This window comes from Paroedura picta, chromosome 5 (genome assembly GCF_049243985.1).
Source record: "Paroedura picta isolate Pp20150507F chromosome 5, Ppicta_v3.0, whole genome shotgun sequence".
Taxonomy (NCBI): Eukaryota; Metazoa; Chordata; class Lepidosauria; order Squamata; family Gekkonidae; genus Paroedura; species Paroedura picta.
Window position 1 is genome coordinate 106,594,595 of NC_135373.1, and position 22,682 is coordinate 106,617,276.

At 44.2% G+C, this 22,682-nt stretch overlaps 1 protein-coding gene across 2 annotated transcripts in view; it reads right to left on the reverse strand.

Moving 5' to 3' along the window:
* The window catches only part of TXNRD1 (thioredoxin reductase 1), a 58,448-nt gene extending 38,131 nt beyond the window's left edge, over positions 1 to 20,317 (reverse strand). The window contains exons 1-4 of one of the 2 annotated variants that reach the window (XM_077339729.1): positions 20,172 to 20,317; positions 11,473 to 11,565; positions 8,786 to 8,913; positions 5,727 to 5,787 (exon numbers count right to left, since the gene is read on the reverse strand). In XM_077339729.1, the coding sequence (XP_077195844.1) occupies positions 5,727 to 5,787; positions 8,786 to 8,913; positions 11,473 to 11,565; positions 20,172 to 20,283 (394 nt within the window). In that variant the 5' untranslated portion in view covers positions 20,284 to 20,317. Of the gene's footprint in view, positions 1 to 5,726; positions 5,788 to 8,785; positions 8,914 to 11,472; positions 11,566 to 12,851; positions 13,239 to 20,171 lie in introns of those variants that run through there. The other variant, XM_077339730.1, reaches the window with a different exon arrangement.
* Positions 20,318 to 22,682: the final 2,365 nt, after the last annotated feature.

The window sequence follows — 22,682 nt, forward strand, 5'->3', positions numbered from 1 at the left end:
GGAGCGAGATTTTTTTTTTAAGCGCTAGCATTGTGTTTTACCATAACGTTGTTGCTGATACCTAATGAGGCATGAAGATATTTCTCATTTGCAGTGTTTTATTGGTTGCTGTCTTGCTTTATTTTGGCAATTAACATTATTCCTGTGAAGTTATCTCTGTTGGTACTCGCATTCCATTTGTTTGGCCGATATTTATATTAAACTGCTTCCTGCATTTCCTTTTATTTGAACTGCGGGTTGTGTTTTTAAAATTAATAATAATATGTTCATCCCACCCTCCCATGTCGCTCAGTATTACCAACAGCCCCAGGAAAAGTCCCAGTCAGTGGAGTTTTTAGGCAAGGAGCTGATCTTCCAGCAGTGAAGTCAGCCATTATTAGTGGATGTCATTTAGGCCTCAGCCATAAGCATGGCAGAATGGCTCCATCTTACAGGCCCTGTGGAATTGATTTGCCATTCTTGGAGGGTTGTTGGGGTTTGTATTGGGATTTTATTAACTTATCAATGTTTTTATTGCAAGCCACCATAAGTCCTTGGAAAAGCGGCGAGGTATAAATCCACCCACCCATCCATCCATCCATCCAGTCTTACTGGATGGAATCATGAAATAGAATTGCAGAATCACAGAGTTGGAAGGGGCCATACATCTAGTCCAACCCTCTGCTCAAGGGAGGATCAGCCTAAAGCATCCAGGATAAGTCTCTGTCCAGCTGCTGCTTGAAGACTGCCAGTAATGCAGCCAATTCCACTGCTGAACTACGCAAAGACGTAGTTGTGATGTTCTAACTAAAACATTTTCTATTTATGTGGCAAATGGCAGATTACTATTACAGTAATACATCCTATAAAGCTGTTTCCTATTATGTTCTTTGTCCCCCCAAGGCTGATGATATCTCTGAGACTGCATCAGTCCAGCTGGAAGAAAATACCACTAGGCCAAAAGTGATGCCTCCTCTCATCTATGTCAGAGATCTGCAAAGGGCACGCATGGCTGAGCTGTGGGGCTAAGAAAGAAGAGGGCCACAGTTCCCCCAAGAAGGCAACACACAGAGGCTTCCTTGGATATTCCAACCCAGGAGCTTAACAAACACAATCAGTTGGTGGATGCCACCACCAAAGTTGCTCCCTTGTAAGCCACTCATACATGAGAAATGGTGACCCTGTGAACACATTCCCATTAGGAACAGTGTTAACTGTATCTCTTATAGAGACCTATGTTACTCAGTTTTTTAGGAACGTAACCACAGTACTGAATGAAGTAATACTGTATACTCAATACAAACTATGGTTCTCCTTCCCTACAAACTAGGATTTACACCAGGTTTTGGAAGCCTGGTGTGGAAGGAAGAACAGAAACCATAATTTGCAGTCCTTCGATTCAATTGCTGCACGGCGAGGATAACAACAAGCCAAGCTTTGTCATTACATCGGAATACTGAGAGAAGGTGAGACTTTTGCAAAGAGGGTGGCCCTGCAACCTCTCTAGCCACCTCTTTTCCCTTGGGAATTACTGGTCACCCTAGAATCATAGAGTTGGAAGGGGCCATACAGGCCATCAAGTCCAACTCCCTTCTCAATGCAGGATCAGCCTAAAGCATCCAGGATAAGTGAAACTAGGCTACCTCCCCTCCAACAGCTCTTAACAAAAGTAGCATATCACTGAACAAGGCTGAATTCATAAGTATTTGCATGTGAATGCAGAAAGTTCTTGCTCTCATGCATATGTGAGGATTTTATTACATACCTGGTCACACTGGTGTGGCAACACTTTCCAGGTTACTAAGCGACGCACTAGGGCCTCACTAGTTCCTGATGCTATAAGTTATCTTGTCTTAGTAAGGATCTTGGGTGGAGATGATGAAGGGGGCAGCTGGCTTGCAGTGATGCAGAATCATGTCCAGCAGAAACCAGGAAACAACACCCTGAAGTTTTACTTATTCATTTTGTAATATCAAAATATCTATCACAGGGGAGAAATTAAGCACGTGAGCCTTAACTTTTGAATGAGCAAAGTAGACAAGGAAGCAGGAAATAAACGCTCCAATAAGGGATCAGTTTCAGAACACAAAGGTAGCAATTTGAATAGCTTTTCCGTTCATATCTAGTGCCGGTACTGTACACTGAGCTAGTACAAATTTCAACGTAATTGGTATTTAACAGTACTAGACCTAGCGAAGAGGGTAGCAGGAGATACAACCAGGAATAAGATGACAGACCTTAAATTAGAATAGTTTGGTCTGTCGTTGTTTCTGAAAGGACACTTGATTCTTTTTAAACAATAACTTACTTTAAAAAGAGAATCTCTTTATTGTCCTATTGCTGTGAACTTGAAAAAGATATGAGGGAGGGTTTGAGGCGACACATATTGCTAGTTTCCCCTTTTTTAATTTAGGAAATTTCTATGCTGCCTCTTCAGAATCCTACTCCAGGATGAAGAAGATTCCCTGGTAAGCGGCATCCTTGGTAGTATTGCTAGCTCTGGGTTGGGAAATACCTGAAGACACTGGGGATGGCCCTGGGAGTGGGCAGGATTTGGGGTGGGGAGGGACCTCAGTGGAGTATAATGCTATGGGGTCCACCCTCCAAAGCAGCCATGTTCTCCAGGGGAACGGTCACCTGGAGATGAGCTATAATTCCAGGGGATTCCCAGATTCCATCTGGGAACTAGCATCCATATTTCCTTGGCATTACTGGTTTTACAGTCAGATCTCCCCAGGATGCTTGGAAACTATTTAAAACTATACTAATTCAGTCCCCAAATAGAATACATACCCCAAATTAGGCATCCACTATTTTTGGAGAGAGGAAAACAGAGTTTTGCTAAAAATAATGGTATTATTAGTTTAGTAGTCTAGTGCTGCTCTTTCAAGCATCTATACGTACTCTTGGATGTTCCATGGGATTATTTCTGTATCATTATGTGGCATATATTATTTGGAAACAAAAATGCTCCAAGAAACGACAAATCTAGACTTGAATTCAGCCTCAGATTAGGGAAACTTGGTTCCCATGGACTACAGGGAAGAAACTACATTTGCCAGACAAAAAGGGGGTATAGAATAGAGAAGTCCCCCCTTGACAGCAATGTTGTGGTAGCTGGATGACAACATTCCACAGATGAAAACAAGGAGAGAAGAGCTGGTTTTTCATGCCCCACTTTTTATTAGCCAAAGGAGTCTCAGGGCAGCCTACAATCGCCTACCCTTCATGGGGAATTCTTGACATATTAAGGAAACAGCTCCATCTCTTAGAGGAAGAATTGAGAAAAAGTTCTGTACTTGAATGACATTGTGGTCAAAAGGAGGAAAGGAAGAATATGACAACCTCATATTGCCCTGTGTCAGGTAGCCAGCAGGCACATTTCTTCAGGGGTGGCTCATCTTTAGCCAGCACCCCACGAATTAGCAAACACCAGGAAGTTACAGAAGGTCTACTTTAGTTGTCCCCATCAGTTATAACAGTCAGTTAAAGAGATTTATGTCAGTCAGGGAAATTCCTCCACACCTACTCTAACCCAGGCTCCCGCCCACTTTCTAGCCAGAGTCCCTTTCACTGGGTCTTTCTGCTGCTTTCCCTGCTGCTGCACCCATCCTGCAGGGTTGAAGAAAGATGCAGCGAGAATGCCAAGGTGTGGGGGAGGTGCTACTTGACGTACTCTTGGCTGGGAATGTCACCTAGCTGGCTCCTGAGAAGCCCGGTTCTCTTCAGACTGAGCGACGCCAAGCCTGGCTGGCTACTAGGGTTGCCAACTTCCAGGTGCAACCTAGAGCTCTCTTGGAATGACACCTGATCTCAGACAACAAAGATCAGTTAGGGCATCATGTCCCTGAAGAGCTGCCTCCCTTCCCCAAATCTCCAGGAATTTTTCAGTGTGGAACTGGCAGACCTACTTGCGGCTCTCTTCCTTGTTGGCACCAGCGAACTGCTTTTCCTCTCATCCCTGGCCTTTAATTTCATTAGAATATTTATATCCCCCCTTCCTACAACGCCCAAGGCCATTCACAAAATACACACATAAATTAAAAATACACGAAGTTAAAATATTGCCACTACCAGCTGCCAGAGACATTTATTAGTTACTTCTATTAAAGGCACGTAGGAATAATTCCACTTTGCACCTCTTACGGAAAGAGGGCGTATAGGAGCTTTCTGCACCAGGTCTGGAAGGCTGTTGCAAAGTATGGGCACCATCACCGAAAAAGTAAGTTCTAATATTTTTTGGGGGGAGGGGAGGGGGAATAGAGTGGACAGGGAGCCAACCTCTGAGGCCAGACATGGACCATTCATTTCCTTCCAGAAGTACAGTGCCCAGAATTATGACATTGCCCCCCCACCCCCATTTACTCATTCTGGGCAGCCTGAATTTTCTGTCCTGGAGGAATTAAGGAATGGGAGAAAAAAATAGCCTCCACACATACTGATGCTCTAGGAATTTCCTCAGATAAATACTACAAAGATAGCCTAAAGTGTCACCTGGATGCTCTCTAAACTCTGTTCTGCCCAAATCTCTCGGCATTCGCTAAGGCAGTATTGGGAATCCTTGTAATAGAATCCTTGTAAAAGAAAGAGATACCTTTGGTTTGATTCAAATGGGTAGCTGTGTTGGGCTGAAGTAGCACAATAAAATCAGAGTCCAGTAGCACCTTTAAGACCAACAAAGTTTTATTCAAGGTATGAGCTTTCGAGTGCAAGCACTCTTCCTCAGATTATGAACTCCTTACGTTAGCAATCCCCAACCTGTGGGCCACAGACCACATGTGGTCCGACTAATTGGAGGTCCACCCCGAAGGACGCCTCCCCCCCCCGGCCCTTTACAATACACTTTGGGTGTCATTGTCTCCCATCACTCCCAGATGGGACTATCCCGTTGCAGAGAAACAAGCTCATTGATTTGTCATTGTCATGAGTTAAAATTTCCATGAAAATAAAATGTTCCTTATGTTCATTGTTGTGGCGTGTCTGTATCTTATTTTGAAGGGATGTTTAAACATTACCATAGCGATCAGAGAGCATTAGGGCAGTGGTTGAGAGTAGAGGCCACCGGGCCTCAGTAAAAAGCGTTGAGTGGTCCCCGGTGAGTGGTCCCCGGTGATAAAAAGGTTGGGGACCACTGCCTTACATGATAGGAAATATATAGCAAAAATTAATTGTGTTACATTAGTAGACTGTGTCACACAACCAAATACAGCCAATGATAATTCTTTGTCAAAACAGCCAATCAATCCCCTGGAATTCAGTTGTAGTTTACAAAAACACAAGAAGAAACAAACACCTGTGTCAGTAATCAAAGGCTCTCACTTCACCTTTGGTTTGTTTGAACATTTATTTGCAACTTTCCCCCCTAGGCTGAGTGTGTGGGCCTGGTCCATGGTCACTCACAGAGCTTCATGGCAGAGTGGGGATTTCACCTTGGATATACCAAGTCCTAATCTCGTCCTGGCCTGGGAAGCTAAGGGCCAATCCTGGCAAGCATTTGGATGCGAGACCTCCAAGGATTTGGATGGAGTTCCGCCAAGGAACACTAGGGGTCTTGACAAGAAATGGCAAGCCAAGCGTCCCTTGCCTGGCTGCCAGACAATTCTCGGCTCTCCTGACCACACTTGACACATGATACATAAATATTCCTGATATGAGCCTCAAACTACTACCCCCACACTGGCACTCAAGTACAGTCTGGCATAATGTTTCTTCTGCATGCAAAAATGCTCTAATGTAAGCTGCCTTACCTGTTTGGTCAAGTTCTAGAGAATAATAGGGAACATCCATGGATTGGAACAGCTCCTTCACCTACATAGAAACACAGGGCATAAATGCTGCTAAGAATTAAATGGGACTGAACTGAGAACTGGGCTATTCGCTTCCTCTACACGCAAACCATCCATTTTCAGGTCTGACAATTCCTTCGTAGAGTTTCTATTGACTCACAAAATGCCAATAAACGCTGCAGGTATGTAGCTGAGCAATGCAAATGAGCAGCATGGCCGAGTGCCTAGGGGTGCAGCCCTAAGAACACTTTCCAGGAAGTGCACATTTGAGGAGATCTGAAAAGATTCTCACCAGATCCTGTTCCTGGAATCGCCAGTAGAATTAATTGTGTACATCTTAAATCATAAACAGTTGGCTGTCACTTCCAATAGTGAAGGAGAGTGATCTTCACAGATTCCTCCTTGCTATGGCAGCCCTTCTCCCCCACACCAGAAACTGAATTTCTAGGTCAGTGAACTGCAGCAGTGTGTGTGTGTGTGTGTGTGTGAGGGAGGCAGAAGTCCTGCTGGCTTCACTCCACTGACAGTACATCACCTTAACTCACCTGAACATCCAGAAACTGATCACTATTTGCAACATGTGTGTATGGAAACACAGAGTACTTATGCTGCCCCCTTAAGGTTTGTCAAGACTGGAGGTGGGGAGAGAGCAACCCTGGACTTCCTGGGTATCTTCCCATCCAAAAACTAACCAGGGCCAACCCTGCTTAGCTTCCAAGGCCTGACAAGATCAGGCTAGCCTGGGAGAAAATACTGCATTGGGGGTGGGTGGGTGAGGGTAACAACATTTAACCTCAAGTTTCCACATCCCTGTCTTCTTGTGGTGATTCCTCACAAAAAGCAACAAGCCAGCCTGTTTGTAGCAGAGACAAGATTTGCCTCTCTTCATGGGGCCCCATGCTACTGCTGATCAGCTGATGCAGGGTCAACAGCTTTTTAAAGGAGCTGGTCTCTGTAGTGGCAGCTATCCTTCTACCCTATGGCAACCTCACATTAAGATTTTTCCCACCCTGGATATCCACTTGAGATGCTTGTAACTGGAGATGGCAGGGACTGAATGTGGGACTTCATGCAAAATCTACTATTCGATTCCGGTGATAAGGTCTAATCCCCAAATGGTCTCACTGCAAAAAGTATAACTTCTCTGAATATTTTACTTTCAAAACTATTTGTCTTGCCCTGCCCTGAACTGTTCTAGCAGAAAGGGGGTTGCCAAAAGCAGAAGAGAAGCAATTCGGCAAACATGCTGGTAAGCAGATTTATATACCATTAGATACAAAGCTCACAGTTCTATAAAACTATATTGCAATGTATAGGGAGAATTTCCAACCAACAGAAGCATTAAGCGAGTTAAACATACCAGAAAATAACAATCTGTGAGCGTTCTCCAAGAAGATAAGGCTCAAGTTAATTAAACCCAGTGAGAATGCATTAAAAATGCCAAACCTGCCAATAGATTGCTGAGATCAGCAAGTTTACAGGACAGTTTTCCAGCTAGATTCAGAAACAAAAAGACACTGGATAGTAGAAGAGGCTAACATATTCATTTCTTTGGTTCAGGCCTGCACCTCCCAATGAGGCCTAAAAGTCTGATGTAACTTTAAAACTATGTTCCCCCAATTAACACTGAGCAGATTTGGCACTGAATAGCACCTGCAGTAGGAAAACAACCAACTCTGAAATAAATTTGTAGATAAGGAGCTCTCCAGCTTTTGCCAATTAACTAATGTCAGCTTTTCAGCCTAGACCCTGATTAGTTATAAATAGTACCTTGCCATCTTGGCACCAAAGATTTAATTTCAAAAAGATAAGTGATGTCTATACGGAAGTGTTCTCCTTCTGTTCTCCTTATAAAGGTAAAGGTATCCCCTGTGCAAGCACTGGGTCATGTCTGACCCTTGGGGTGACGCCCTCTAGCGTTTTCATGGCAGACTCAATACGGGGTGGTTTGCCAGTGCCTTCCCCAGTCATTACCGTTTACCCCCCAGCAAGCTGGGTACTCATTTCACCGACCTCAGAAGGATGGAAAGCTGAGTCAACCTTGAGCCGGCTGCTGGGATTGAACTCCCAGCCTCATGGGCAGAGCTTTCAGACTGCATTTCTGCTGTCTTACCGCTCTGCGCCACAAGAGGCTCTTGTTCTCCTTATAGGCCAGATGAATTGCATCCAGGGGTACTAAATGAACTTGCAGATATAATTTCTGGGCCTCTGCCCATTATTTTTGACAATTCTTGGAGAACAGGTGAAGTGCCAGAAGACTGGAGGGGGGCAAATGTCTTCATATTCAAGAAGGGGGAAAAGGAGGATTCGAGTAACCTGATGTCTATAGCTGTCAAAACTGTAGAACAAATCCTTGAGCAGCTAGAGCAGATTACTGTAATTACTAAGAATCAACATGGCTTTCTCAAGAACAAGTCATGTCAGACTTTTTTCTAGAAAGTTACTACCTTTCTAGATCAGGGGAATGCTTGGACATAGTTTACCTTGATTTCAGTAAGGCTTTTAAGAAGAAGAATTGGTTCTTATATGCCGCTTTTCTCTACCCGAAGGAGTCTCAAAGTGGCTTACAGTTGCCTTCCCTTCCCTTTCCCCAGAAAAGACACCCTGTGAGGCTGAGAGAGCCCTGATATCACTGCTCAGCCAGAACAGCTTTATCAGTGCCGTGGCGAGCCCAAGGTCACCCAGCTGGCTGCATTTGGGGGAGTGCAGAATTGAACCTGGCTCGCCAGATTAGAAGTCTGCACTCCTAACCACTACACCCAACTGGCTCTCAGATAAGAGATAAAACCTGTATGAAAAGGGTGGTTTTTAACTTAGCCTTCCTCATGTATAGCTAAAATATTCATAATTTAATAATAACTACATTTTATGAGCACAGGAAAATCATTCTACAATAGATTATGTATGACTTCATATTTCTCTTAATGAATAATCAAGCAAGCAAAATCAGCTGGTTGTATTAATGGCTCAAGCTTATCAATAACTTTTTAGTTTCTCTGCTTGGAAAAGGAATCCATTACCTGAGAACAGAACTTGCAAGTGGTATTGCTGAAGATCATAACATTGTTTTTATCTATGAGAGCCTGGATCTTTAATTTCAATTCCTCATTTTGAATGGCAGCTTCTGCGTTCTTCTTTGAGCCATAATCTACAGGTAGCACAGGTGTTAATTTTTTATGTTCAATGTCTACATCTTACCTTACGTAAATCTACCTATTCACTTACATCAGTATCATACGTTTATGTGATGCCCAGACTGCAGCTGGTAGCTGCATAAGGGATTCTACCAGCACAATATATTTTCAAACATCTGTGTTGTGTGTTCACAGGTCCCAGAATGCACCAGGTACTTGCCAATGGGCAGATGGTCACAATTCACTTGGGTGAGACACTCCATTTCTCTATGTTCACTTAAGAGGTTCAGACGCTGCTTTTTAAAAAGGCCTGTTGTTCAGACCCGCACAAGACTACAAAACACTGAATGGAAGCAAGTTTGTAAATGATACATGATTTTTAGGGTGGAGGATATGATGCAGTACCAGGATGACAATCCTTGGGACGTGTCCACTTTTCCCCTAGGCCAGACTCCACATGTTGTCCAAAAACAGCTTTAATCATAGGTAAGCTGAATACTACAGCAAAGCATCACTCGCCTCTGTTTTGAAAGTGCCATACATGATTGCAGCCGATTTTCGGGCAGGTGTATGGGGATTTAGTTGTTCGGCTTCAATTAAAGTTAATGGGGATGTTTTTCATGAGACCAAATAAATTAGTTGTTAACCTCAAGACATTTCCAGAAGTATTCACACTACAAATGGAGCTCTTGATCTGATATGGAACACAAAAGGAATCCTGCACTTCCTGAAAGCCTCTTGCTCTTTTGGGGTCTAAGCAGCAAACTCAGAGGTAGATTTTAAATAGATTTTTTTTCTCATGGGAATTCTGAGCATGCATTGTAATTAGAAGGTAAAAGATCTACTGCAATCCATAAGTGGCCCATTGAGCAATTTTTGTGGAACTTGCAACACCTGTTGCTTGTTAGGGTTGCTATTAAGAATACGGAATAAAGTTTGGCCTGATATAGCAAATAAATCAGATTTTAATTAAAAAACAATTAAACAATGCAAGTCTGTAGTCAGCTCACACCTGGTAGATTAGTGTGATCATGAGAATCTGCCCAGAGTTTCAAACACCTTCTAACGTTTATAATGACACACAAGTTTCTCTCCTCCCCCATTTTGATTTTTTCACTTCTTTCTCCTTTCTCATTGTCAGGGAGCACCTACAATGCATGATAGCTCATAATGTGGTCATGCAGGCACACAAAGCACGTCTGAAACTCAGATTAATTTGGCATAGAGGCGGAAAGACATTTCTCTTCCTGATGGATACGGGTAGAAATTACACATTTTTAAATGTTAGTCAACAACACTTCATTCCCCCAGCTGCTAGGCATATTTGCGCCACCGAGATGTAATGTTACGAGAGCCATTAAAATAAAATCCCAGAAATATTTTGACATATGGCAGGCCCAATTGCATTTATCAAAGAAGAAAACTCATCCTGTGTTTCTTGCACATGCATTGGTAAATGATAAGGATTCAGAAGGAGTTGTCTGCCCCTTGCTTGGATTGTTTATATGAAAAGAGTTCTAATCAAGCATGGATTTATAGCTGAAACTCAGTGAACTGTGAGCGAATACTATACATACAAACACACTCCTTTTTATATAGCATAGAAGATTGGTTTATGAACTCAACAACACATAATGCAATCCTAAACAAGAGTTACACCCACTGACGTCAACCAACATTTTTATTATTATTATTATTAAATTCTAATTAAAATGCAATGGAACAACGGAACCCCATAGTGTTCCACTTTAACCACCACTTGGCCATGTTCTGGCTGCCAGCTCAAGTTGTGATGGGCAGCAGGGATGTCTTTTGTGTGCTCAGCTGACCCCATAGGTCACATTTGGGCCTGCTTTGGGCTCAGATGGTCACATGGACCGATTCTACTTTAGTTCTAATTCATGGATTATTATAACTTTCAGTTGGTTTGACTGATCAAAATTCTACTCAAACAATGTAGAAGATGGATTAAGAAGAAGAATTGGTTCTTATATGCTGCTTTTCTCTACCGGAAGAAGTCTCAAAGCGGCTTACAATCGCCTTCCCTTTCCTCTCCTCACAACAGACGCCCTGTGAGGTCAGTGAGGCTGATATGCTTGGTCAGAATAGCCCAAGGTTACCCAGCTGGCTGCATGTGGAGGAGCAGGGAATCAACCCCACCTTGCCAGCGCTCCTAACCACTATACCAAACTGGCATAAATTTAGGATTCATGGATCTTGGCCACTGGAGCTATGTTAGCGCCTGACATCCAAAGCAGAAAACAGGCATGGAATCCAGCAGCAACCAAAGGTAACATCCCAGGGAACACCTTCATTGCTATGCTTCTAGGCAGGTCAACTCCTCATAGGCTGTGGAAGCAACTGGAGCTGAATAGTAGCTATAAGATGCATGAAAAACTAATATTCTCCATTTGTAGTTCCATTGTGCTGTTAATTACACAGCACCCAAACACTTGAATCAAAGAAACTTCATACTCTACCTTATACCTAACCTGTCCTCCCCAAACTGTGCCTTTATTGGTAACATTTCTTTAAAAATAAATACATAATCCCAAACCTGTATCTGCACTCACTTGATTCCTGATTGACACCGGTGGATTCTCTCTGTTGAAAGATCTTACTACAAGCAGTTCCTTGACAGCATCCACAAAACCAGCTGCATTTTCCTGTGTTTTTATTAGAACCAAAACACATGTTTAATAATGGCTTTCAACCTTCCTTCACTCCATACTTAATTCTTATTTATCACAATTCTTGACTTTAAGTTCTACACGCTTACATACAAGCTATACGTTATATCAACACAATGATGTTCTTGTATCATTAAAAAAAAACAAATCACAGTAGCCCAAGGGAGGGTGAGTTGTTGCCGCTAGAAGCCTGGATCATGGAAACTGTGGGAAAACCCGCCATGTGGAATCCCCATTATTGCGACACCAGCAACAGGGAAACTGTGCAAGCCTATCCCTGTGTTGAAATCATCATGTTCTTCTCCTAGGCTGATGAGGAAGAACAGAAACCACAGATCTCAGTTTACAAGTACTGATGGAGCAGGGCTGTTAAGGTTTTGACAGGGTGAAGGTCATGGGGTCACCATAAATCAGAAGTCACTTAACAGTGCTTAAACACGCACACATTTCTTTTTAACTTTGCAGTAGAAGGCACTGTGTTTGTTTCCCCTAATGTCCTACAGGCAGCTCTTGTGTGGTGCCCTTCGGTCCTTCCTGCACACTCTGTAATTTGGATGATTATAGACTTCGTAGCTTCCTGTATGGGCAGGAGTGTTTGAGCATCATTTTTATCCCTCCCTTCCTCCAAGGAGCTCAGGGCAGCATGCATGGCTCTCCCATGCTCCAGTTTATCGTCCACAACCATCCGAGGTAGAATATGCTGAGAGTGATAGAATGGGAGGCCCAAGGTCACTCTATGAGCTTCATGGCTAGACAGATTAGAATCTAGATTTCTGCAGCCCGAGTCTCAAACTCAAACTTCACACAGGCTCTCTGCAACTATAGTGAGGGTGTGTTTTAGCAATGTGTTTTATGATAAGAACACTTCATGTCAGCATTGCTTACTGTCGAGGCAGATAAACCCGGATTCATACACATTTCCCATTTTGAGAGGCGCAAACACATAATGCAATTGCATGCAAATCAATGCCACACAACATATGTACAACTGAATGCTGGTTAGAATTGCCTTTTAATTATAATTAATTTACTCAAAATTAATTATCTCTGCTGCAACTTGAAGCATGGTGTATGTGAGAAATTTTCCTCTGGTACTCTGCAACCACCACCAGCTGGAGGGATCAGGTATAAATGAGAGGGGAAATAACATCAACTGCAGCTTTTCTGGGTTGAGAAAGTCCTGGAGATTTTGGAGGTGGACCCTGCCATAGAGTCCACCTTTCAAAGGCCCTGCTTACTCCAGGGGAACCGATATCTGTTACCTAAGGATGTTTCCTGATTGTAGACACACAGCAGGCAGATCGAGGTAGTCCAAATACCATTCCAAAGTTCAGATGCCAGTTAAGACACATTTGCAGCTCCAAGTTCAAAGGGAAATCTGAAAGCACAGTTCTACAGCACAGGTCAGAGTCCAGGGAGTCAATCAGGAATACAGACTGCAAGGTCACACACAGACAAGTTGCTTCCACACAGTCATGCCCGTTTGCTACTTTTATACATCGGGCTAAACACCTGCCAGCCACTTCAGCCCTGCTCCTGCAAACACTCATCCTCATGGCTAATGTGGAATCTGTACTGTGCTGGCACTGTGCCTTCTGTCTTGCCGTTCCCAGGGTTCTGGAGCCAGGGGATGTGAACTGGCTGGCAGCTCTGTTGCTTACTCAGGGCTGGGGGGTCATTGTGCTGCTGCCAGGCTTTGGATCCATGTCTGGCTCTTCAGATATTGCCTCCTCCTGCAGTGTGTCTGTTACTGGCTGTGGGTCTGGGTCAGGCCAGCAGGCTGCCTCTTCCGCAGAGGAGTCTTCTGTGTCACTGGACTCAGCTAGAGCTGGCTAGTCCGTGACAGAATGCCAGCCTCCAGGTGGGACCTGAGGATCCCCAGAACTACAGCACAACTCCAGATCAGATTTATTAATACAGTAAAAAAACCAGCAAATACAGTACATTTGATTAAATGATTATTAACATACATACATAAATGGATATAATGATGGCAGAGTGTAAAAATATGGCAACAATTACACATTTTGTTGAAGTAAAGCTTTTCATTTTCTAAATGCTAAGAAGCAAAATTTTGCAACTACATTTAAAATCACCCTTGACCTGTCATCCAAAAGAAATGTTAACAGGTGCCCCTCAGCATATTTCAGATCGTTATCCAGGGGCTTAAAACGGGAAAGGGCAGGCATTACAAGCTCATTTCTTTCCACTTCGCACAATGTACAATGGAACAAAATAGGGGAGGTTGTCTCCACTACGTCTGCACAGAAACAATAGCTCAGATGTAAAGGCTGGTGGTGATACCTCCTGTACAAAACTGCTGTTGGGAGAGTATCCATCCTTGCTCTGTTTGGAATTGTTGATGTTCACTACATAAGCAATGGTGATATTTGGCCATGATTTTAAGCTGGAGTAGAAAGCTGGCAATCTAGAGGTCTCATTTTGCACCTCTATATCCAGAAGTCGCTGGATATAGCGACTGAGGTCTCTGGTCTTCCCAGACCCCATCTCCAAATCTCCAGGAGTTTCTCAAATGGATGTGCTCACCTCTCTCATACCCTGCCAGTAGCTGGGGGGATCTGGCAACCCTGTTGTAACCTGGAGATCAGTTATAATTCTCCAGCCACCCCCTTGAGGCTGACAAACCTATGAAAACAGTAATTTAGCATAACACGATGCTTGTATAATCTATTTCCTACTGTTTTCTTTTATTTAAGGGAAACACAACCTAAGGGTACAGCAAGCTGTAGCAGAAGTGCTTGGGGGGGATTAACTCCCCCCCCCAGGTAGGTCATTTTTATGCTCAAAATTGCCTTCTTCCTGTAGCTCCTTTCCTTCAGGCTGAAGGATAAGAGAAAAGCTTTTAAAGACAGCAAGCGTGAAGTGGTTAGAATTAGTGTAGGATTAGGATCTGGGAGACCCAGGCTCACACCTTCACGTTTTGATGCTCTTCCTCTTCAAGTGACCTTGAGCCTGTCACTTTCTCTCAGCCTAACATACCTAATGAAGAAAATGAAGAGGTGTAAGTTGTAAACTGCTCTGGCTCTAAATAAATACCTTCTAAGTAAAAATAAATGGAATGGCTAATAATCGCCTTCCTTTCCTCCCTCCAAAGCAGTCAACTTGTGTAGGTAGGGCTGAGAGAGTTCTGAGGGAACTGTGAGTGGCCCAAGGTCACCCAGCAAGCTTCACGTGGAAGAGTAGGGAATCCAACATGGTCCTCCAGATTAAGAATCTGCCACTCTCAACTACTACACTATGTTGAAAAGCATTCTAGAAATAGGTGGGGGGAAACAGAAATACATTTGCTATAGTAAGCAATCACACAGATGGTTGTTTCTTTTCTTGCAGGAATAAAATAAAGCTAAAAGACTGAGCCCCCTTCAAGGATCGCTGCCTTGTTGTGGCAAGGGGGCTTGCGTAGTTCAGTGAAGCTATGAGCTATACCGTGCAGGGCCACCCAAGACGGACAGGTCATAGCTGAGAGCTCTGACAAAAGGTGATCCACTGGAGAAGGAAATGGCAAACCACTCCAGTATCTTTGCCATGAAAACTCTATGGACAGTTCCAATAGGCATAACGATATGACGCCGGAAGATGAGCCCCTCAGGTCGGAAGGTGTCCAATGTGCTACTGGGGATGAGCAGACGGCTAGTACGAGTAGCGCCAGAATGAATGAAGCGACTGGGCCAAAGCCGAAAGGACGCTCAGTTGTGGAAGTAACTGGTGGCGAAAAGACAGTCCGATGCTGTAAAGATTTTATTCCATAGGAACCTGGAACGTCAGATCCATGAATCAAGGTAAGCTGGACGTGGTCAAACAAGAAATGACAAGACTGAACATCGACATTTTAGGAATCAGTGAACTAAAATGGACAGGAATGGGTGAATTTAATTCAGATGACCATCAGGTATACTACTGTGGACAAGAATCTCGCAGAAGAAATGGAGTAGCCTTCATAATCAATAAGAGAGTAGGAAAAGCAGTCTTGGGATACAATCCCCAAAATGACAGAATGATCTCAGTTCGAATCCAAGGCAAACCATTCAACATCACAGTGATCCAGGTCTATGCCCCAACCACTGCTGCTGAAGAGGATGAAGTTGATCAGTTCTATGAAGCCCTACAACACCTTCTAGAAGCAACGCCAAAAAATGATGTGCTTATCATCATGGGGGATTGGAATGCTAAAGTAGGAAGCCAAAAGATAACCGGGATAACTGGCAGGTTTGGCCTTGGAGTACAAAATGAAGCAGGGCACAGGCTGGTAGAATTTTGTCAAGAGAATACAATGGTCATAGCAAACACTCTTTTCCAACAACCCAAGAGACGACTCTACACATGGACATCACCAGACGGTCAACACAGAAATCAGATTGACTATGTGCTCTGCAGCCAAAGATGGAAAAGTTCTATCCAGTCAATAAAAACAAGACCAGGAGCTGATTGTGGTTCAGATCATGAGCTTCTTGTTGCAAAATTTAGGCTTAAATTGAAGAAAGTAGGGAAAAGCACTAGGCCACTCAGGTATGAACTAAATCATATCCCCGACGAATACACAGTAGAGGTGACAAATAGATTTAAGGAATTAGATCTGATAGACAGAGTGCCTGAAGAACTATGGACTGAGGTTCGCAACATTGTACAAGAGGTAGCAACTAAAACCATCCCAAAGAAAAAGAAATGCAAGAAATCAAAATGGCTGTCTGAGGAAGCTTTACAAATAGCTAAGGAGAGAAGGGAAGTGAAAGGCAAGGGAGAAAGAGAAAGATACACCCAATTGAATGCAGAATTCCAGAGAAAAGCTAGAAGAGATAAGAATGCCTTCTTAAATGAACAGTGCAAACAAATAGAAGAAAATAATAGAATGGGGAGGACCAGAGATCTTTTCAAGAAAATTGGAGATATGAAGAGAACGTTTCATGCAAAGTTGGGTATGATAAGGGACCAAAATGGTAGGGACCTCACAGAAGCAGAAGAGATTAAACAAAGGTGGAAAAATTATACAGAACAACTATACAAGAGCGAGCTTAACATCCCTGATGACTACAGTGGGGTAGTTACTGACCTGGAGCCAGACATCCTGGAATGTGAAGTCAAATGGGCCTTAGGAAGTCTGAGCAACAATAAAGCTAGTGGTGGTGACAGTATTCCAGTTGAACTATTCAAAATCTTAAAAGACGATGCAGTAAAAGTGCTACACTCAATATGCCAGCAAATTTGGAAAACTCAACAATGGCCACAGGATTGGAAAAGGTCAGTTTACATTCCAATCCCAAAGAAGGGCAATGCCAAAGAATGTTCAAACTACCGCACCATTGCACTAATTTCTCATGCTAGCAAAGTTATGCTCAAAATCCTACAAGCTAGGCTCCAGCAATATGTGGACCGAGAACTTCCAGAAGTACAGGCAGGATTTCGAAGAGGCAGAGGAACTAGAGATCAAATTGCCAACATACGCTGGATCATGGAGAAAGCTAGGGAGTACCAGAAGAACGTCTACTTCTGCTTCATTGACTATGCTAAAGCCTTTGATTGTGTGGAGCACAACAAATTGTGGCAAGTTCTTAAAGAGATGGGAATACCAGAGCATCTTATTTGTCTCTTGAGAAATTTATATGCAGGTCAAGAAGCAACAGTGAGAACTGAACATGGAATCACTAACTGGTTCAAAATTGAGAAAGGAGTTCGGCAAGGCTGTATATTGTCGCCTTGCCTATTTAACTTGTATGCAGAGCACATCATGAGAAATGCGGGATTAGAGGAGTCACAAATTGGGATCAAGATTGCAGGGAGAAATATCAACAACCTCAGATATGCAGATGATACCACTCTAATGGCAGAAAGTGAAGAGGAACTAAAGAGCCTGTTGATGCGGGTGAAGGAGGAGAGTGCAAAAGTTGGCTTGAAACTCAACATCAAGAAAACGAAGATCATGGCATCCGGCCCTCTCAATTCATGGCAAATAGATGGGGAAGAAATGGAGATAGTGACAGATTTTATTTTCCTGGGTTCCAAGATCACTGCAGATGGGGACTGCAGCAAAGAAATTAAAAGGCGCTTGCTCCTGGGGAGGAAAGCTATGGCAAATCTAGACAGCATCCTAAAAAGCAGAGACATCACCCTGCCAACAAAAGTGCGTTTAGTCAAGGCTATGGTATTCCCAGTTGCAATGTATGGCTGCGAAAGTTGGACCATAAGGAAGGCCGAGCGTCAAAGAATTGAGGCTTTTGAACTCTGGTGCTGGAGAAGACTCTTGCGAGTCCCTTGGACTGCAAGGCGAACAAACCAGTCAGTCCTAGAGGAGATCAACCCTGACTGCTCTTTAGAAGGCCAGATCCTGAAGATGAAACTCAAATACTTTGGCCACCTCATGAGAAGGAAGGACTCCCTGGAGAAGAGCCTAATGCTGGGAGCGATCGAGGGCAAAAGAAGAAGGGGACGACAGAGAATGAGGTGGCTGGATGGAGTCACTGAAGCAGTAGGTGCAAACTTAATTGGACTCCGGGGAATGGTAGAGGACAGGAAGGCCTGGAGGATCATTGTCCATGGGGTCGCGATGGGTCGGACACGACTTCGCACATAACAACAACAACAACAAAAAGACTGAGAAATTATTTCTCATATAGTTCCTGTAATAATGTTCCTAATCTATTATTTACAAGATTACTCAACTTTACAGAATCATATCAATCTTGGCAGGTAACATATTTCATTTTTACTACATATGCCTGAAATGAATGTATTGTAAGGAAAATTGAATTAAGATTTAATTGAAGGTGGAGTGAAAACTGATGGAAGGAACATTAACAATTTGAGATATGCAGACTGAGAAATTTACACAACTTTAAGGCTGACAATGAAGGGATTTAAATTCTTTAAAATATTTTCTGTTCCCTGGCTCCATCACCAACCAAAAGGGAGACTGCAACCAAGGAAAATCAGGAGACAGTCTGGGAAGGACAGCCATGAATGAGCTAGAAAAGATTCTTGAGCATAAGGCTGTGTCACTGGCAACCAAGATTAAGATAATTTGTACCATAGTTTTCCCATTACTAGGTATGCCTATGCCTATGAAAGCTGCCTATGATATGCCTAGGTATGCCTATGAAAGTTGAACAGTAAAGAAAGAAGACAAGAAGAAAGTTGATTTATTTGAAAAGTGGTGATGGAGGAGTTTTACAGACACTGTGGACTGCCAAAAAGACAAATAAACAGGTTTTAGATCAAATCAACCCCGAACTCTGCATAGATGCTAAAGTGATCAAATGGAGGCTGTCATACTTTGGCTACATTATGGGAAGAGTCACCGGAAAAGACATTAAGGCTGGGAAAATTTGAAGGCAGCAAGAAAAAGGAAAGACTCAACAAGAGATGGATTGACTCAATAAAGGCCCTCAGTTGACAAGACCTGAACAAGGCTGTTAATGATAGGTTTTGGAGGACATGAATTCATAGAGTCACCATGTCAGCAGCAGCCCGATGGCATTTAACATAGACACACACACCAGAAATAGAGTTCTGTGTAACTCAAGACTTGCTTTTTGGACATTTTATACATTAAAGATATTTCCGCGCTCCTCCACTTGCAGCCAGCTGGGTGACCATGGGCTTGCCACAGCACTGATAAAGCTGTTCTAACCGATCAGTAATATCTGGGCTTTCTCAGCCTCAGCCACCTCACAGGGTGTCTGTTGTGGGGAAAGGAAAGGGAAAGCAATTGTAAGCTGCTCTGAGACTCCTTTGGGGAGAAAAGAGCGGCATATAAGAAACAATTCTTCTTCTTGTGAAGGGGCTTCACTTTCTATGGTAACAGAACCGTGCGTGAGCATAGCAATCCACACTGCAAGATGACTGGGTACATTGTGTTCACCAAGTGGAAACTCCATCACATGTAGTGCAGTGATAAGAGGCTGTGGAAGCTTTCTAAGGGATCTTAACCCAAGTTCCTGGACCTTTGTCATTGGGCGGAGGGGAAAAGTCATCAAGGAAACTGCTTTTCGGGGTGGGCAAGAGATGCAAAACAGCCATTGAATCAGTTGGCTGAGAGCGCAGGAGAGAAATAGTTTTTCACACATCAATGTCGATAAATGTAGCACCTCAGTATTCAATTCCTGGTGCTGTGCCATCAAGCGAGAAACGGGTGGGTGGTCCACCCCTCCCTCAAGCACAGCAGGCTTAAAAGTTGAATCATGATGACAACAAGGATATTCACCCTGAAGGCAAGGGGCCACTTTTAAACAAAATGCACCAAACAAAAACAAAACATCAGTAAAAAGGATTCATTTCGAAAGGCACCTTGGCCTTCAAAAAAAAACCCTGGTCCCTTCCCTAGCCCTGAGGGTGGGACCAGAACAGGGTTGCCAGGTCCTTCCTAGCCACCAGCGGGGGATCCAGGTTGGGAAACTCCTGGGGATTTGGGGATGGAGTCTGGGGAGGCCAGGGACCTCAGTGTGTGTGTGTGTGGGGGGGGTGCAATGCCACCGACCCCCCCCCCCTCCTAAACATCCACGATCTCTGGAGGTGGCCTGCACTTAAGGCGCATCCCCAGACCCGAGGCCACAGGTGCGTGCCCCACCCACCTGGGGGAGGACTTGCGTCGTCTCGCCGGTCCTGCTCGGGGCTGGCTGGGGCGGCGGGCGGAGGCCCCCCGGGCTGCAGCACCACCCGGCCTTTCCTCACCGAGCTGCCCATGGCCGTGCTCGGGCCGCCCCCGCCTGCCTGCCTTCCACCCGCCAGCCGCCCGGCACAGGCTGAGCCAAGCGCCGCGCCGCAAAGAGCCTCCCGGGACCGGGGGGGGGGGGGGGAGCCGTCGCGCTCGCCGGGGCTTCGGCGGCAAAAGGGAGGCCCCGGAACGAACTGCCTAGCCCGCTTCTCCGCCTCGGGTCCAGAGCCCGGCAGGTTGCGTTGGAAATCGAACTACAACAGGGGGCTGAAGCCGTGGCCGAGGAGAGAGGCGACCCCTGCTGGCCGAAACGCCGCCTTCTGCGGCCTCACGCGTGGTTCTGAGGCGACTGGGCTCCTGCCCGGAGTTTCTAAACACTAAACTAACATTAAATTTAGTCGACGCGGTTAGCATTATTATTGTTGTTTTAATTAACGCCTTGTGTTCCATCTCGTCGAAGGCAGCAGACTAAGGCAAAGAAAAGCATATTTGCGCTGGAACGAAAAGCCCAGCTGAATGAAAGTCAAATTAAATTAATTTTTCCAATAGCGTGTGATGGAAAGTCTGGCCATTATAGAAGAGGCGGGCTGGCAATTGGTCTGGTCTGGGGAAAGAAAAAGGATTTTCACCTAGCACGTGAAAATCAACTGAGCTCAAGATCCGGCCAACGGGTGAGGCAACAAATTTCCATAATCGAGGACCCTGCTTTCTCCAGCCTCACCCACCCATGCTTAATCTTTGACAACAGACCAAGGTAAATGAGCGCCTTCTTAGGCTCAAATGACTCATTATTAGCTACTATTAATAAATTACTAACAACTAATTTATCAAAGCACAATAGTTAAACTTTTCCTGTGGCAGAGTTTCTGTGCAAATGTCATGAACCATTCTAGGGAGGGAGGCCTCATGCAAACTACTTTTCCTGTTGCCAACATCGCCGAGCTGACGAAATCCAGATTAGGCTCTGCATAGAGTTCACTGCTTTTAATTATTTCTGCATGCTGGCTTGAAGGGGGAAGGGAAGAGCAATCCGCCTGTCAATCAGAAATCCTCAGACTGGAAAAAAAAATCTGTATCCTGCAGACTGCAACACAAATTCTGATGTAAGTACAACTAGATTTAAGTCCAGCAGAACCTTTGAGACTAAAAAGATTTTTGAGGTATAAGCTTTCAAGAGTCAACACTCCCTTTGTTAGTATCTGATGAAGGAAGCATTGATTTTCAAACTCTTATATCCCAGAAACCTTGTTGGTCTCTTTAGTGCTCCTGGACTCTGATCTAGCCAGTCTACTGCAGGCCAACACAGCTGCACTCTGAAACTTCCTGATGGATCTAGAGAATTATGGTTTGCCTTCACAGATGGGATACCAATAATTGCATTATAATTGTCTCCTGGTGGCCCTACTGTAGAGAAAGAATTGATCCTGTCTCCCTTTTATCTTTAGTTATTATGGGTGTGGGGGACTGTTCCCAAGGCCCTTCCTACCTAGGAGTACTGTTTCCATCCTGGCAAAATTTACCTTGGCAGCCATGTTAGGAGCCAACTATGCCTTGCTTTGGAGGTGAGGCCAAAGCTCTCGTCTGGCTATGCTAATGAGTGGCCAGAACCTTTGGGGGGAGACTGACTTACTGATGGGACATCTGAAGAAGAGATAGCTTTTATACCCTGTTTTTCACTACCTGGAGGAGTCTCAAAGTGGCTTATGATCCTTCCCTTCCTCTGCCCACAACAGACATCCTGAGGGCTAGGTGGAGCTGATTACCTTTTGTTGACCTTCCTGAATGTCTCCTAGCCTCCTGTAGCCTGTGGGGGGAACCAGCCCTTTTCTCCATCCTACCTGATACAATTTCCCTTTGTCAGCTTTCTAGAAAGCCTCTCCCTCCCCCCAAATCAGTCAGAGCCAGGAAACCAGTAAGATTCTCATCTCGGACTCACCCTGAATTCCTGGACCTTATCTCTTTGAAATTCTTTTGTGCTGGCTCCCTTAACTGCTGCTGCTCTGCCAGCCAAAACTGGGCAGTTCTATCCCCTCCTCTTGTGCTGAGTCTGCATTCCCCCTTTCTTTCTCTGGGACTTCGGGACATTGACCTGCCACCCCTCCACTGCTTTGACATTTTGCCTAAATCTACAATTAATCTATGGATCATCAAAACAGCCAGCCTATTGGAAGTTAAGGTGATTTTGGTACCCTGAGGGTTAGAATATGCAAGCTCTGCAGTGTGCATAATTCAGAGGGGTTGGGGATATATATTTAGCATAGATAGGATAGGAATTTCCTGATGATTTTCAAATTATATTCTCTAGTGTCCTGATTGGATCAACAGACTTCTTGCTTTTTGCAGCTACAAGTTGTTGAACAGAAGAATAACTGCAGCTAGCTATCTAGGCCTCTCTGTCTTTCTAAACATAGTTGTTTCTTTTGGTGTA